Source organism: Pseudophryne corroboree, chromosome 1, assembly GCF_028390025.1.
Source record: "Pseudophryne corroboree isolate aPseCor3 chromosome 1, aPseCor3.hap2, whole genome shotgun sequence".
NCBI classification, from domain to species: Eukaryota; Metazoa; Chordata; class Amphibia; order Anura; family Myobatrachidae; genus Pseudophryne; species Pseudophryne corroboree.
Genome location: NC_086444.1, coordinates 559,751,584 through 559,769,603, shown reverse-complemented (window position 1 = coordinate 559,769,603; position 18,020 = coordinate 559,751,584). Strand labels below are relative to the sequence as shown.

The 18,020-nt window shown below is 47.2% G+C and overlaps 1 protein-coding gene across 3 annotated transcripts in view; it reads left to right on the top strand.

The window, feature by feature from the left end:
- The window catches only part of FSD1L (fibronectin type III and SPRY domain containing 1 like), a 240,097-nt gene that overhangs the window by 66,485 nt on the left and 155,592 nt on the right, over window positions 1–18,020 (top strand). For all 3 annotated transcript variants that reach the window (XM_063914148.1, XM_063914147.1, XM_063914146.1), the window contains exon 6: window positions 9,595–9,716. In XM_063914148.1, the coding sequence (XP_063770218.1) occupies window positions 9,595–9,716 (122 nt within the window). The remainder of the gene's footprint in view (window positions 1–9,594; window positions 9,717–18,020) is intronic.

Here is an 18,020-nt window from a genome sequence, read left to right as displayed (position 1 = left end):
AACGGGCCCGCTGGTACCTGTAGTTCTACTGGAAAAAAAATATCCAAATAAAAACAGGAGACACACACCTTGATAGTAAAACTTTATTACACAACTGCCGACACACACATACTTACCTATGTTGACCCGCCGACTGCCACAGTCTCCGACGATCCGGGGTACCTGTGAAAAAAATTAGACTCACCTCAATCCAGTGTCCGGGAGATAATCCACGTACTTGTTAAAAAAAGAAAACGCATACCCGACCATGCCGGACTGAAAGGGGTCCCATGTTGACACATGGGACCCCTTTCCCCGAATGTGCCGGGACCCCACGTGACTCCTGTCACTGAGGTCCCTTCAGCCAATCAGGAAGCGCTACTTCCGTGGCGCTCACCTGATTGGCTGTGCGCGTGTGACCTCAGACAGCGCATCGCACAGCTCCCTCCATTACTTTCAATGGTGGGAACTTTTGCCGTCAGCGGTGGGGTTACCCGCGGTCAGCCGCTGACCGCGGGTGACCTCACCGCTGACGCAAAGTTCCCACCATTGAGTATAATGGAGAGGCTTTGCGAGGCGCTGTCTGACAGCTCAGACGTCCAGCCAATCAGCAGAGTGCCAGGACGTTGCGCTCGCTGATTGGCTGAAGGGACCTCGGTGACAGCAGTCACGTGGTGTCCCGGCATTCGGGGAAAGGGGTCTGATGTGTAAACATGGGACCCCTTTCAGTCCGTGGTTCGGGTAAATGCGGTTTGTTTTTTTGCCAAGTACGTGGATTTATATCTGGACACTGGATTGAGGTGAGTATAATTTTATTCACAGGTACCCCGAATCGTCGGATCAGGAGATGTGGCAGTCGGCGTGTCCACATAGGTAAGTATGTGTGTGTCGGCAGGTGTGTAATAAAGTTTTACTCTCAAGGTGTGTGTCTCCTGTTTTTATTAGGGTATTTCTCTAACGTCCTAGTGGATGCTGGGAACTCCGTAAGGACCATGGGGAATAGCGGGCTCCGAAGGAGGCTGGGCACTCTAGAAAGATCTTCGACTACCTGGTGTGCACTGGCTCCTCCCACTATGACCCTCCTCCAAGCCTCAGTTAGATTTCGTGCCCGGCCGAGGTTGGATGCACACTAGGGGCTCTCCTGAGCTCTTAGAAAGTTATAGTCTTAGAATTTGTTCTTTTCAGTGAGACCTGCTGGCAACAGGCTCACTGCAGCGAGGGACTAAGGGGAGAAGAAGCGAACTCGCCTGCTTGCAGCCGGATTGGGCTTCTTAGGCTACTGGACACCATTAGCTCCAGAGGGATCGACCGCAGGCCCAGCCTTGATGTTCGGTCCCGGAGCCGCGCCGCCGTCCCCCTTACAGAGCCAGAAGCAAGAAGATGGTCCGGAAAATCGGCGGCATGAAGACTCAGTCTTCACCAAGGTAGCGCACAGCACTGCAGCTGTGCGCCATTGCTCCTCTCACACACTTCACACTCCGGTCACTGAGGGTGCAGGGCGCTGGGGGGGGGGCGCCCTGAGGCAGCAATAAAAACACCTTGGCTGGCAAAAATACCTCAATATATAGCCCCAGGGGCTATATATGAGGTAAATACCCCTGCCAGAAGTCCATAAAAAACGGGAGAATAGGCCGCGAAAAAGGGGCGGAGCCTATCTCCTCAGCACACTGGCGCCATTTTCCCTCACAGCTCCGTTGGAGGGAAGCTCCCTGGCTCTCCCCTGCAGTCTACAAGGGTTAAAAAAAGAGAGAGGGGGCACAAAATTTAGGCGCAGTATACATTATATATATATAGATATAAAGCTATAGGGGACATAACTCAGTTAGTCCCTGCAGTATATAGCGCTCTGGTGTGTGCTGGCATACTCTCACTCTGTCCCCCCAAAGGGCTTTTGTGGGTCCTGTCCTCGTTTAGAGCATTCCCTGTGTGTCTGCGGTGTGTCGGTACGGCTGTGTCGACATGTTGAATGAGGAGGCTTATATGGTGACGGAACAGAGGCCGATATATGTGATGTCGCCCCCTGTGGGGCCGACACCAGAGTGGATAGAGAGGTAAAAGGTATTAACCGACAGTGTCAACTCCTTACATAAAAGGGTGGATGACGTAACAGCTGTGGGACAGCCGGCTTCGCAGCCCGCGCCTGCCCAGGCGTCTCAAAGGCCATCAGGGGCTCAAAAACGCCCGCTCTCTCAGATGGCAGACACAGATGTCGACACGGAGTCTGACTCCAGTGTCGACAAGGTGGAGACATATACACAATCCAATCCGTGACTTGATCCCGGCAATAAAAAATGTGTTATACATTTCTGACTTTAACCTCTATAAATGGGTTTTAGGTTTGGGGAGAAAAAACAGGCAGTGTTTTGTTCCCCCATCAGATGAATAAATGAAGTGTGTGAAAAGCGTGGGTTCCCCCGTTAAGAAACTGGTAATTTATAAAAAGTTACTGATGGCGTACCCTTTCCCGCCAGGAGGATAAGTTACGCTGGGAGATATCCCCTAGGGTGGATAAGGCGCTCACACGTTTGTCAAAAAAGATGGCACTGCCGTCTTAGGATACGGCCACTTTAATAGGTACCTGTTAATAAAAAACAGGAGGCTATCCTGAAGTCTGTATTTACACACTCAGGTACTAGACTGAGACCTGCAGATAGTGCTGCTGCAGCGTGGTTGGTGACCCTGTCAAACAGGGATAATAGTTGGCAAACATAAAAACATATTAAAGACGTTGTCTTATATATGGGGGATGCACAGAGGGATATTTTGCCGGCTGGCATCCAAAATAAATGTAATGTCCATTCTGTCAGGAGGGTATTAGAGACCTGTCACTGGACAGGTGATGCTGACTTAAAAAGCGCATAGAGAGCCTTATAAGAGTGAGGAATTATTTGGGGATGGTCTCTGGGACCTCGTATCCACAGCAACTGCTGGGAAGAAATAATTTTACCTCAGGTTTCCTCACAGAAAAAGGTACAGTCCTTTCGGCTTCAGAAAAGCAAGCGGATCAAATGGCGCTTCCTTTCTGTACAGAGACAAGGGTAGAGGGAAAAAGCTGCACCAGTCAGCCTGTTCCCAGAATCAAGATTCTTCCCCCGCCTCCTGTGAGTACACACCATGACGCGGGTGCTCCACAGGTGTAGCCAGGTACGGTGGGGGGCCGCCTCAAAAATTTCAGCAATTAGTGGGCTCGCTCACAGGTGGATCCCTGTTTCTTCCAAATAGTATTTCAGGGGTACAAGCTGGAATTAGAGATGTCTCCCCCCAGCCGTTTCCTAAAATATGCCTTGCTGACAACTCCCTCAAGCAGGGAGGCTGTGCTAGAGGCAATTAATAAGCGGTATTCCCAGCAGGTAATACTCAAGGTGCCCCTACTTCAACAAGGACGGGGTTACTATTCCACACGGGTTGGGGTACCGAAACCGCATGGTTCGGTGTGACCCATTTTATATTTAAAATCCTTGAACATAAAAAAATTCAAGTTCAAGATGGAATCGCTCAGGGCGGTTATTGCAAGCCTGGACGAGGGGGATTACATGGTATCCCGAGACATCAAGGATGCTTACCTGCATGTCCCCATTTACCATCCTCGCCAGGAGTACCTCAGATTTGTGGTACAGGATTACCATTACCAAGTCCAGACACTGCCGTTTGGACTGTACATGGCACCGAGGGTGTTTTATCAAGGTAATGGCCGAAATGATGATACTCCTTCAAAAAAAGGGAGTTGTAATTATCCCGTAATTGGACAATCTCGTTATAAGGCGAGGTCCAAGGAGCAGTTGGTAGTCGGGGTAGCACTATTTTGGAAAGTGCTACAACAGCATAGGTGGATTCTAAACAGTCCAAAGTCACAGCTGGTTCCTATGACACGTCTACTGTTCCTGGGGATGGTTCTGGACATAAACCAGAAATAGTGTTTCTCCCGGAGGAGAAAGCCAAGGAGTTGTCATCTCTAGTCAGAGACCTCCTGAAACCAAAATAGGTAGCGGTGCATCATTGCACGCGAGTCCTGGGAAAAATGGTAGCTTCTTACGAAGCAATCCCATTAGGCAGGTTCCATACAAGAACTTTTCAGAGGGACCTGTTGGACAAGTGGTCCGGATCGCATCTTCCGATGCATAGGCTGATAACCCTGTCTCCAAGGACCAGGGTATCTCTACTGTGGTGGCTGCAGAGTGCCCATCTTCAAGAGGGCCGCAGGTTCGGCATACAGGACTAGGTCCTAGTGACCATGGATTCCAGCCTTTGAGGCTGGGGGGCAGTCGCATAGGGAAGAAACTTCCAGGGACTTTGGTCAAGTCAGGTTATTTCCCTACACATAAATATTCTGGATCTGAGGGCCATTTACAATGCCCTGAGGCCAGCAAGGCCTCTGCTTCAAAACCAGCCGGTACTGATCCAATCAGACAACATCACGGCAGTCGCCCATGTAATCAACAGGGCGGCACAAAAAGCAGGATGGCGATGGCAGAAGCCACAAAGATTCTCCGATAGGCGGAAAATCATGTGTTAGCACTGTCAGCAGTGTTCATTCCCGGAGTGGACAACTGGGAAGCAGATCTTCTCAACAGACACGACCTCCACCCGGGAGAATGGGGACTTCCTCCAGAAGTCTTCCAATAGGATTGTACACCATTGGGAAAGGCCACAGGTGGACATGATGGCGTCCCGCTTTAACAAAAAGCTATAAAAGATATTGCTCCAGGTCAAGGGACCCTCAGGCGATAGCTATGGACGCTCTGGTAACACCGTGGGTGTACCAGTCGGTTTAGGTGTTCTCCCCTCTGCCTCTCATACCAAAGGTACTGAGAATAATAAGAAGGCGAGGAGTAAGAACGATACTCGTGGATGGCCAAGAAGAGCTTGGTACCCAGAACTTCAAGAATTTATATCAGAGGACCAATGGCCTCTGCCACTCAGTCAGGACCTGCGGCAGCAGGGGCCCTGTCTGTTCCAAGACTTACCGCGGCTGCGTTTGACTGCATGGCGGTTGAACGCCGGATCCTGAAGGAAAAGGGTATTCCGGAGGAAGTAATTCCTACGCTTACTAAAGCCAGGAAAGTGGTTACAGCAACTCATTATCAACGCATATGGCGAAAATATGTTGCATGGTGTGAGGCCGAAAGGGCCCCAACAGAGGAATTTCAACTAGGTCGATTTCTGCATTTCCTGCAAGCAGGAGTGACTATGGGCCTTAAATTGGGTTCCATTAAGGTACAGATCTCGGCTCTGTCGATTTTCTTTCAAAAAAGAACTAGCTTCAGTACCTGAAGTTCAGACATTTATAAAAGGAGTGCTGCATAGTCAGCCCCCGTTTGTGCCTCCTGTGGCACCTTGGGATCTCAACGTGGTGTTGAGTTTTCTTAAAATCACTTTGGTTTGAACCACTAAAAACCGTGGATCTGAAATATCTCACATGGAAGGTGGTTATGTTATTGGCCTTGGCTTCTGCCAGGCGAGTATCAGAATTGGCGGCTTTGTCTTGTAAAAGCCCTTATTTGATTTTCCATATGGATAGGGCAGAATTGAGGACTCGTCCCCAGTTTCTCCCTAAGGTGGTGTCAGCGTTTCACCTGAACCAGCCTATTGTGGTGCCTGCGGCTACTAAGGATTTGGAGGACTCCAAGTTGCTAGACGTTGTCAGGGCCCTGAAAATATATGTTTCCAGGACGGCTGGAGTCAGAAAATCTGACTCGCTGTTTATCCTATATGCACCCAACAAGCTGGGTGCTCCTGCTTCTAAGCAGACTATTGCTCGTTGGATTTGTAGTACAATTCAGCTTGCACATACTGTGGCAGGCCTGCCACAGCCAAAATCTGTCAATGCCCATTCCACAAGGAAGGTGGGCTCATCTTGGGCGGCTGCCCGAGGGGTCTCGGCTTTACAACTTTGCCGAGCAGCTACTTGGTCAGGGGCAAACACGTTTGCAAAATTCTACAAATTTGATACCCTGGCTGAGGAGGACCTGGAGTTCTCTCGTTCGGTGCTGCAGAGTCATCCGCACTCTCCCGTCCGTTTGGGAGCTTTGGTATAATCCCCATGGTCCTTACGGAGTTCCCAGCATCCACTAGGACGTTAGAGAAAATAAGAATTTACTCACCGGTAATTCTATTTCTCGTAGTCCGTAGTGGATGCTGGGCGCCCATCCCAAGTGCGGTTTATCTGCATTACTTGTACATAGTTATTATTAACTAAATCGGGTTATTGTTGAGCCATCTGTTGAGAGGCTCTATTGTTTCATACTGTTAACTGTGTTTCATATCACGAGTTGTACGGTGTGATTGGTGTGGCTGGTATGAGTCTTACCCGGGATTCAAAATCCTTCCTTATTGTGTACGCTCGTCCGGGCACGGTACCTAACTGAGGCTTGGAGGAGGGTCATAGTGGGAGGAGCCAGTGCACACCAGGTAGTCTAAGATCTTTCTAGAGTGCCCAGCCTCCTTCGGAGCCCGCTATTCCCCATGGTCCTTACGGAGTTCCCAGCATCCACTACGGACTACGAGAAATAGAATTACCGGTGAGTAAATTCTTATTTTTTTTCCCAGTAGTACTACAGGTACCAGCGGGCCCGTTTTTCTCCCGCATGCTGGTACTTGTGGTTCTCCAAGTACCAGCTTGCGGGGGAGGCTTGCTGGGACTTGTAGTACTACAGGAAAAAACAATATTCTTTACATTTTCTCAAGGCTATCAGCCTCCCATCCGCAGCCCTTGGATGGGGGGGACAGCCTCAGGCTTCACCCCTGGCCCTTGGCTGGCTGGGGGGGGGACCCCTTGATTGAAGGGGTCCCCACTCCCCCAGGGTACCCCGGCCAGGGGTGACTAGTTGGATATTTAATGCCACGGCCGCAGGGCGCTGTATAAAAGTGACCCCCGGCTGTGGCATTATCTGTCCAGCTAGTGGAGCCCGATGCTGGTGTATAAAATACGGGGGACCCCTACTCTTTTTGTCCCCCGTATTTTTTGCACCAGCACCAGGCGCAGAGCCCGGTGCTGGTTTGAAAAATACGGGGGATCCCCTGTCATTTTCCCCCCCGGATTTTTAGAACCAGGACCGGCTCGAAGAGCCCGAGGCTGGTTATGCTTTGGAGGGGGGACCCCACGCCATTTTTTACCGGGATTTTACCATTCCATCTAAAAATAAATAAAAAATAAATATATTATTTGTAAAAATATATAAAAAATACTTGTGCCTCCAAAAAAGACAAACCAAGTACCTAATCCCTTCTAATATAAATAGATATGCTATTACAGGTTGAGTCTCTCTTATCCAAAATGCTTGGGACCAGAGGTATTTTGGATATGGGATTTTTCCGTATTTTGGAATAATTGCATACCATAATGAGATATCATGGTGATTGGACCTAAATCTAAGCACAGAATGCATTTATGTTACATATACACCTTATACACACAGCCTGAAGGTCATTTTAGCCAATATTTTTTATAACTTTGTGCATTAAACAAAGTGTGTCTACATTCACACAATTAATTTATGTTTCATATACACCTTATACACACAGCCTGAAGGTCATTTAATACAATATTTTTAATAACTTTGTGTATTAAACAAAGTTTGTGTACATTAAGCCATCAAAAAACAAAGGTTTCACTATCTCACTCTCACTCAAAAAAGTCCGTATTTCGGAATATTCCGTATTTCGGAATATTTGGATATGGGATACTCAACCTGTACCAATAAAAAAAAACACCAAAAAAAACATGTTTTAAATTTTTTTTATTAGTTTCACCCACCAAAGTGTGGCGGATTGAAAATGACGAATTTACTGTCTAAAAGCACTGTTGTCGAATTTCCAAACTTCAATTGAATATACTTTGGTCGAATTGCAGCACTTGTATCATTGCAGAAAAGTCGAATTTGACAAAAGTCGAATTTCAAAAAGTCGAATTTTGAAAGTCCGTTTTTTTGACGGAAAGTACTGAATTGCATTGACGATTTTTTTTTTTTTGGGCGAAAAAGTCCAGTTTTTCGCCAATTTCGGGAATTCGACCGCAATTGCATATACCCCTTAGTGTATATTTTTGTTTGCAATTGATGAGCAATATTTATAATTTGTTGACAGATTGCATATTTTGAAGATTTGTGTCCAAAACAAGTTAAATTTGGAATCCTTATGTTAGGACCATATATTTGTAGTGTCTTTCAGCATTTTCTTTGCCTTTTACTACACTGGTGAGTGTAATATTGCTTTTTAAAAAAAACCCGCAGGCTACATTATGGCAGATATAAGAAGAGACTGAAATGTCTAAAGGTGTGTACACACGGTGAGATCCTTGCTATGTCCGATTTGACTATGCGATTTCCCTTGAACTCCCTCAGAGCACAGATAGCACAGATTTTGACTATCTGTACTTTCGATTTTGTCTATGTACGATTTTGACTAAAGGTGCATACACACTGAGCGCTTTTCCCCCCTGCCCAGCGATGTCAGAGAGGGTGAGCGGCTTTCCATAGCAGGACGCTATGCAAAGCTGCTCACCCCGCCGTTCATCTACTGGTAATACCAGTAGATGAACGGTGGCCGCCAGCGATGAAGCGGGAGCGCGCATCAGCACTCATCGCTTGAGCATACACTCTGGGCGGCGCTGAGCTGAAAGCAGCTCAACACACCAAAAGTGATCTGCTCTCAGCTCAAAATCGCCCAGTGTGTATGGGCATTAAGTGCAAATTTTGACTATACTTTGTACTAGATAGTACACTAGATAGGCAAGATTGACTTGCCTGCACAGTCTATCTAGCCTTACGATACCGACCCCACGGGAGTGCACATCGGGATCTAATCGGTATCGCAAGCTGCACAACACCTTAAGATGTGCACTAAGTTTCCTTAAGTTTTGTCAAAATTTTAGTCAAAATCGAAAGACGAAATCTCACCATGTGTACACACCTTAGTTTAGGATATGCTGTTTTCCAGACATCTTGTAGGATACGTCTATGAACCAGTAGCAGTTTTACATAGCAATAATGTTACATGTTGACTTAATAAAAAATGCTGAATACTAGTAACAATTGGGCTTATTACAACAACAAAAAATATATAAACTATAGTATGAAACTATAGTATAGTGCACAGGTTCTCAAACTCGGTCCTCAGGACCCCACACGGTGCATGTTTTGCAGGTCTCACAGAATCAAAAGTGAAATAATTAGCTCCACCTGTGGACCTTTTAAAATGTGTCTGTGAGTAATTAATACACCTGTGCACTTGCTGGGTTACCTGCAAAATATGCACTGTGTGGGGTCCTGAGGACCGAGTTTGAGAACCCCTGGTATAGTATGAAAGGTTTTAGCAAACACCCCAGAGAACAATATGTAACCTTGTTTTTTGGAACTTTAGTGTTTGTGGAGCGGCAGATGTCACAAAGTCATCTGTTTTCTTATTTGGACCTTCCTATCACTGCATTCTTTGAATGAACAAATGGCATTCCTGTTTAAAGTATTGAATAAATCCAGGTCTTTTGCACAATGCAAAATGCTTTCCTTTATGTCCATCCTTCACTTCCTTGTGTGCAGAACAGAATAGATTTTATTATCAGAGACTAAACACGTGTGCATGTTCCCTGCTACTGCTTACTATGCTGCATTTACATTGTAGGGTCACAATGGCTGCTGCTTTCCGTCTCTCACTGAAACCTAAGGTCAGTGACAACATGACTCATTTAATGGTGGATTTCTCCCAGGAAAGGCAAATGATCCAGACCTTAAAATTCCTACCAGGTAATGTGCTGTGTAACCATACAGATGATTTATTTATTTGACTGGGTAATGCAGTTTCACCTACTGTAAAATGTTTTATGATAATTAGTACTTTTGTTGCCAAGATAATAGAAATGACTGCCAGTCATGTAATATGCCATGGTGCTTTGAGGAAACACATGTCAGTGTGTCAGGTGTATTCAGTGTAATTACCCTTTTTTTACATTTAGGACATTTTACAGATGTATTCTAAAATAACCTAATAGTCTCCTTATATGTTATCTCTCGCTTCCTTCACCTCTGCATAGATATGTCCTCTTACATTGTGGCTCAATTCGCACCAATTCCACCTCTCAGCGTACCAGGGTTCATGCGACTCAGCTACGTGAGCATCTTATTCACTCAGAAGGTGCATCATAGTCACACTGCTAAACCAATCAGTGACAAAACTAAATTTCTAGCGTACACTGACAATGGTATTTGTACATCTATGTGCGATTGAGTCTCAAATCTGTGTAGAGAGGGTTCCAGTACGAGCAGGCTGTGGCTATTCCTCCTACTATATTCCGTTATGTTTCATCTGTGACTAAGTACTTGTGTCATACCAATTCCTGTGCGAGAAAAGTCCTAGTCTAGCGTCTCTAGTACTATTTGAGCTGCTTTGAAATGTGAAAAAGATTTGCTTTGTTACCCGCGTTGGAGCGCCTGAGTCATGCCAGTCTTGCCTGTGTCTTGCTTTATATGGCGGAACAATGCTACGTGGAAAGCTGGGTACACGCTTGTTTGATCCCGGCTGATCGGGTAAAAGCTCCTGATCAGCTGGGCTGTATGTGTGTATCCAGCTGTGTCCCTCTGTGACTTCTTGTGAGGGTGGGGCAGAAGGAGGGGGGGGGCGGCTAGCAGTTTCTCTATGGGGATCAGGAGGTCGCATGTGCTGCATACAAAATGCGACTTCTCATCCTGACTGTAGTGGTAGCGTTATAAGCCATTTATCGGCTAATGCTCCTACACCTTTACAATCAACGGCCGGGAGAATGGGATGACGATTGTATAGGTGTGTACTCAGTTTATGAGGATGCTTCTGTAGTTGGGCTAAAGTCACTTAAATGACACTGTCAATTAATTAGTGATAACACAAGGGAGAGATTCAATTTAGCATACTTTTCCATCTGTGCACAATACCGGTAATCAATGGAGGAACACCTTGCTAGTTTTCGCTCTTGCATCTATAATCTGCGTTATTTTAGCATGCAAGGTTCCACAGGAACCTCACTGCTTATTAAATCTCCCCCAAAGTGCCAAATTTATCTAACTCAAAAGTAGAATGCTAATGAGGTTGAGTGAGAGAAGTAATTAATGTTTACAGCTTCCACAATAAACTTGTTATGTTAAAAATGTTATGCACACAAAGGAGTTCAACTATATTCGTATTTGTAAGTTTTATGTTTACATGGCACAACTAGGTATTTCATGATTTCAATCAGGAGTACTTGAGACAGGAGAAAGTAACGTGAGTCTTGTTCATTGTCTGTGAGCCATACTAGTCACATGTCTGTGTAGAGTTTCTTTTCTGCAGTGTTCTGCCCTGTAGTCTTTCATCTTTGGTTTCACTCTTTGTTATGGTAATGGTACTGTTAAGCAAAAAAATAGACCAGTTGAATAAATTAGTTAATGTTACCATGGCTGGGAGATAAAATTTATTTAGCTTGTAAAAATAAATCATGGCTGTAAATCTGCCTATGCCTGCCATGAGAGAACAGGTTTTAATCTGACTGTATATGCAATGGCTTCCAGTTCCTAGGCACAGCACCCTGCAGTGCAAGGATTTTCTCCAGTGAGCCCGGCCAAGTCAATAAGTAATAAACAGTGGCCTCAGGACAGCAATTAGTGATCTGCAGAGTTGTTACCAGTGTTGTGGCGTGTTATGTCCCCTTTATATACTGTATTATGGCAACACATTTGCATAAATTTTATGCTGCTACACTAAACCAGTAGGAGTTATAGAATGAATTAGTAGAAACCGTAAACATTGAGGTATATGCAATTACCGGCGAATCGCGGCAATTTTCTCGCCCGTTTTTTAATTCGACATAATTCGACCGTCGAATTCCGGCAAGTGGGTGCCGGAATTCAACATATTCAATAAAAAACGGATTTGACAGTCCCGCTGTCGAAAAACGGCCGATTTGACGGATTTTGATCCGATTTTTAAAAAAACGGAAAAAACCCGAAAAAAAATTGCGTGGGGTCCCCCCTCCAAAGCATAACCAACCTCGGGCTCTTCGAGCCGGTCCTGGTTCTAAAAATCCGGGGGGTATAATGACAGGGGATCCCCCGTATTTTTAAAACCAGCACCGGGCTCTGCGCCTGGTGCTGGTGCAAAAAATACGGGGGGCAAAAAGAGTAGGGGTCCCCCGTATTTTTTACACCAGCATCGGGCTCCACTAGCTGGACAGATGCCACAGCTGGGGGTCACTTTTATACAGCACCCTGCGGCCGTGGCATTAAATATCCAACTAGTCACCCCTGGCCGGGGTACCCTGGGGGAGTGGGGACCCCTTCAATCAAGGGGTCCCCCCCCAGCCACACAAGGGCCAGGGGTGAAGCCCGAGGCTGTCCCCCCCATCCAAGGGCTGCGGATGGGGGGCTGATAGCCTTGAGAAAATGTAAAGAATATTGTTTTTTCCAGTAGTACTACAAGTCCCAGCAAGCCTCCCCCACAAGCTGGTACTTGGAGAACCACAAGTACCAGCATGCGGGAGAAAAACGGGCCCGCTGGTACCTGTAGTTCTACTGGAAAAAAAATACCCAAATAAAAACAGGACACGCACACCGTGAGAGTAAAACTTTATTTCACACATGTCGACACACACACATACTTACCTATGTTCACACGCCGACCTCTGTCCACGTGTACCTGTGAATAAAATTATACTCACCTCAATCCAGTGTCCGGATCTTTTAAAATAATCCTCGTACTTGGCAAAACAACAAAACGAACACCCGGACCAAACGGACTGAAAGGGGTCCCATGTTTACACATGGGACCCCTTTCCCCGAATGCAGAGACCCCCCCGTGACTGCTGTCACAGAAAGGTCTCTTAAGCCAATCAGGAAGCGCTACTTCGTGGCACTCTCCTGATTGGCTGGATGCGCGTCTGCTGGCAGACAGCGCATTGCACAGCTCCCTCCATTAGTTTCAATGGTGGGAACTTTGCGGTCAGCGGTGGGGTTACCCGCGGTCAGCCGCTGACCGCGGGTGACCTCATCGCTGACCGCAAAGTTCCCACCATTGAATATAATGGAGAGGCTTTGCGATGAGCTGTCTGACAGCTCAGACGCGCATAGCCAATCAGCAGAGTGCCAGGACGTTGCGCTCGCTGATTGGCTGAAGGGACCTTTCTGTGACAGCAGTCACGGGGGGGTCTCTGCATTCGGGGAAAGGGGTCCCATGTGTAAACATGGGACCCCTTTCAGTCCGTTTGGTCCGGGTGTTCGTTTTTTTTTTTGTGCCAAGTACGTGGATTTTCTCTATCGTCCTAGTGGATGCTGGGGTTCCTGAAAGGACCATGGGGAATAGCGGCTCCGCAGGAGACAGGGCACAAAAAGTAAAGCTTTAGGATCAGGTGGTGTGCACTGGCTCCTCCCCCTATGACCCTCCTCCAAGCCAGTTAGATTTTTGTGCCCGGCCGAGAAGGGTGCAATCTAGGTGGCTCTCCTAAAGAGCTGCTTAGGAAAGTTTAGCTTAGGTTTTTTATTTTACAGTGAGTCCTGCTGGCAACAGGATCACTGCAACGAGGGACTTAGGGGAGAAGAAGTGAACTCACCTGCGTGCAGGATGGATTGGCTTCTTGGCTACTGGACATCAGCTCCAGAGGGACGATCACAGGTACAGCCTGGATGGTCACCGGAGCCTTGCCGCCGGCCCCCTTGCAGATGCTGAAGTAAGAAGAGGTCCAGAATCGGCGGCAGAAGACTCCTCAGTCTTCTAAAGGTAGCGCACAGCACTGCAGCTGTGCGCCATTTTCCTCTCAGCACACTTCACACGGCAGTCACTGAGGGTGCAGGGCGCTGGGAGGGGGGCGCCCTGGGAGGCAAATGAATACCTATTTTGGCTAAAAATACCTCACATATAGCCTCCGGAGGCTATATGGAGATATTTAACCCCTGCCAGAATCCGTTAAGAGCGGGAGACGAGGCCGCCGAAAAAGGGGCGGGGCCTATCTCCTCAGCACACAGCGCCATTTTCCCTCACAGAAAGGCTGGAGGGAAGGCTCCCAGGCTCTCCCCTGCACTGCACTACAGAAACAGGGTTAAAACAGAGAGGGGGGGCACTAATTTGGCGATATGCTTATATATATATTAAGATGCTATAAGGGAAAACACTTATATAAGGTTGTCCCTATATAATTATAGCGTTTTTGGTGTGTGCTGGCAAACTCTCCCTCTGTCTCTCCAAAGGGCTAGTGGGTCCTGTCCTCTATCAGAGCATTCCCTGTGTGTGTGCTGTGTGTCGGTACGTGTGTGTCGACAGGTAGGAGGACGATGTTGGTGAGGAGGCGGAGCAATTGCCTGTAATGGTGATGTCACTCTCTAGGGAGTCGACACCGGAATGGATGGCTTATTTAGGAAATTACGTGATAATGTCAACACGCTGCAAGGTCGGTTGACGACATGAGACGGCCGACAAACAATTAGTACGGTCCAGACGTCTCAAAAACACCGTCAAGGGTTTTAAAACGCCCGTTTACTTTAGTCGGTCGACACAGACAGGGACACTGAATCCAGTGTCGACGGTGAATAAACAAACGTATTCCTTATTAGGGCCACACGTTAAAGGCAATGAAGGAGGTGTTACGTATTTCTGATACTACAAGTACCACAAAAGAGGGTATTATGTGGGATGTGAAAAAACTACCATAGTTTTTCCTGAATCAGATAAATTAAATAAAGTGTGTGATGATGCGTGGGTTCCCCCCGATAGAAAATTATGGGCGGTATACCCTTTCCCGCCAGAAGTTAGGGCGCGTTGGGAAACACCCTTTAAGGTGGATAAGGCGCTCACACGCTTATCAAAACAAGTGGCGGTACCGTCTATAGATAGGGCCGTCCTCAAGGACCAGCTGACAAGGCTGGAAAATATAATAAAAAGTATATACACACATACTGGTGTTATACTGCGGCCAGCGATCGCCTCAGCCTGGATGTGCAGAGCTAGGGTGGCTTGGTCGGATTCCCTGACTAAAAATATTGATACCCTTGACAGGGACAGTATTTTATTGACTATAGAGCATTTCTATATATGCGAGATGCACAGAGGGATATTTGCACTCTGGCATCATGAATAAACGCGAGGTCCATAACTGCCAGAAGATGTTATGGACACGACAGTGGTCAGGTGATGCAGATTCCAAACGGCACAGTATGGCCGTATACAGGAAGAGGACTTGTTTGGGGTCGGTCCATCGGACCTGGTGGTCACGGCAACTGCTGGAAAATCCACAGTTTTTTACCCTAAGTCACATCTCTGCAGAAAAAGACACCGTCTTTTCAGCCTCAGTCCTCTCGTCCCTATAAAATCATATCTGCCCAGGGATAGAGGAAAGGGAAGAAGACTGCAGCAGGCAGCCCATTCCCAGGAACAGAAGCGTTCCACCGCGTCTGACAAGTTCTCAGCATGGCGCTGAGACCGTACAGGACCCCTGGATCCTACAAGTAGTATCCCGGGGGTACAGATGGGAATGTCGAGACGTTTCCCCTTCGCAGGCTCCTGAAGTCTGCTTTACCAAGTCTCCCTCCGACAAGGAGGTAGTATGGGAAAAAATTCACAAGCTGTATTCCCAGCAGGTGATAATTAAATTACCCCTCCTACTACAGAAAAGGGGTATTATTCCACACTATATTGTGGTACTGAAGCCAGAAGGCTAGGTGAGACTTATTCTAAAAATTTTTTTTTGAACACTTACAAAGGTTCAAATTAAGATGAAGTCACTCAGAGCAGTGATAACGAACCAGGAATAAGGGGACTATATAGTGTCCCGGGACATCAGGGATGCTTACCTCTATGTCCCAAATTTGCCCTTCTCACTAAGGGTACCTCAGGTTCGTGGTGCAGAACTGTCACTATCAGTTTCAGACGCTGCCGTTTGGATTGTCCACGGCACCCTGGGGTCTTTACCAAGGTAATGGCCGAATTGATGATTCTTCTTCGAAGAAAAGGCGTCTTAATTATCCCTTACTTGGACGATCTCCTGATAGGGGCATAGTCCAGGGAACAGTTGGAGGTCGGAGTAGCACTATCTCGGATACTGCTACAATCAGCACGGGTGGATTCTAAATATTCCAAAATCGCAGCTGATCCCGACGACACGTCTGCTGTGCCTAGGGATGATTCTGGACACAGTCCAGAAAAAGGTGTTTCTCCCGGAAGAGAAAGCCAGGGAGTTATCCGAGCAAGTCAGGAACCTCCTAAAAACAGTGCATCATTGCACAAGGGTCCTGGTAAAAATGGTGGCTTCCTACGAAGCAATTCCATTCGGCAGATTTCACGTAAGAACTTTTCAGTGGGATCTGCTGGACAAATGGTCCGGATCGCATCTTCAGATGCATCAGCGGATAACCCAATATCCAAGGACAAGGGTGTCTCTCCTGTGGTGGTTATAGATTGCTCATCTTCTAGAGGGCAGCAGATTCGGCATTCGGAATTGGATGCTGGTAACCACGGAGCCCAGCCTGAGAGGCTGGGGAGCAGTCACACAAGGAAAAAATTTCCAGGGAGTGTGATCAAGTATGGAGACTTTTCTCCACATAAATATACTGGAGCTAAGGGTAAATTTATAATGCTCTAAGCTTAGCAAGACCTCTGCTTCAAGGTCAGCCGGTATTGATCCAGTGGGAAAAACATCACGGCAGTCGCCCACGTAAACAGACAGGGCGACACAAGAAGCAGGAGGGCAATGGCAGAAACTGCAAGGACTTTTCGCTGGGCGGAAAATCATGTGATAACACTGTCAGCAGTTTTTCATCCCGGGAATGGAAACTGGGAAGCAGACTTCCTCAGCACGACCTCCACCCGGGAGAGTGGAAACTTCATTGAGAAGTTTTTTCCACATGATTGTAAACCGTTGGGAAATACCAAAGGTGGACATGATGGCGTCCCGTCTGAACAAAAAACGGGACAGGTATTGCGCCAGGTCAAGAGACCCTCAGGCAATAGATGTGGACGTTCTGGTAACACCGTGGGTGTACCAGTCGGTGTAGGTGTTCCCTCCTCTGCTTCTCATACCTAAGGTGCTGAGAATTATAAGACGTAGAGGAGTAAGAACTATACTCATGGCTCCGGATTGGCCAAGAAGGACTTGGTACCCGGAACTTCAAGAGATGCTTACAGAGGTCTTATGGCCTCTGCCGCTAAGAAGGGACTTGCTTCAGCAAGTACCATGTCTGTTCCAAGACTTACCGCAGCTGCGTTTGTCGGCATGGCGATGGAAAGCCGGATCCTAAGGGAAAAAAGGCATTCCGGAAGAGGTCATTCCTACCCTGGTCAAAGCCAGAAAGGAGGTGACCGCACAACATTATCACCACGTGTGGCGAAAATATGTTGCGTGGTGTGAGGCCAGGAAGGCCCCACAAAGAAATTTCAACTCGGTCGTTTCCTGCATTTCCTGCAAACAGGAGTGTCTATGGGCCTCAAATTGGGGTCCATTAAGGTTCAAATTCGGCCCTGTAAATTTTCTTCCAGAAAGAATTGGCTTCAGTTCCTGAAGTCCAGAAGTTTGTCAAGGGAGTATTGCATATACAAACCCCTTTTTTGTGCCTCCAGTGGCACTGTGGGATCTCAACGTAGTTCTGGGATTCCTCAAATCACATTGGTTTAAAACCAGTCAAATATGTGGATTTGAAGCATCTCACATAAAAAGTGACCATGCTCTTGGCCCTGGCCTGGACCAGGCGAGTGTCAAATTGGTGGTTTTTTCTCAAAAAAGCCCATATCTGTTTGTCCATTCGGACAGGGCAGAGCTGCGGACTCGTCCCCAGTTCTCTCCCTAAGGTGGTGTCAGTGTTTCACCTGAACCAGCTTATTGTGGTGCCTTGCACCTACTAGGGACTTGGAGGACTCCAAGTTGCTAGGAGTTGTCAGGGCCCTGAAAATATGTTCCAGGACAGCTGGAGTCAGAAAATCTGACTCGCTGTTTATTCTGTATGCACCCACCAAGTTGGGTGCGCCTGCTTCTAAGCAGGCGATTGCTCGTTGGATTTGTAACACTATTCACCTTGCACATTCTGAGGCAGGCCTGCCACAGTCTAAATCGGTTAAGGCCCATT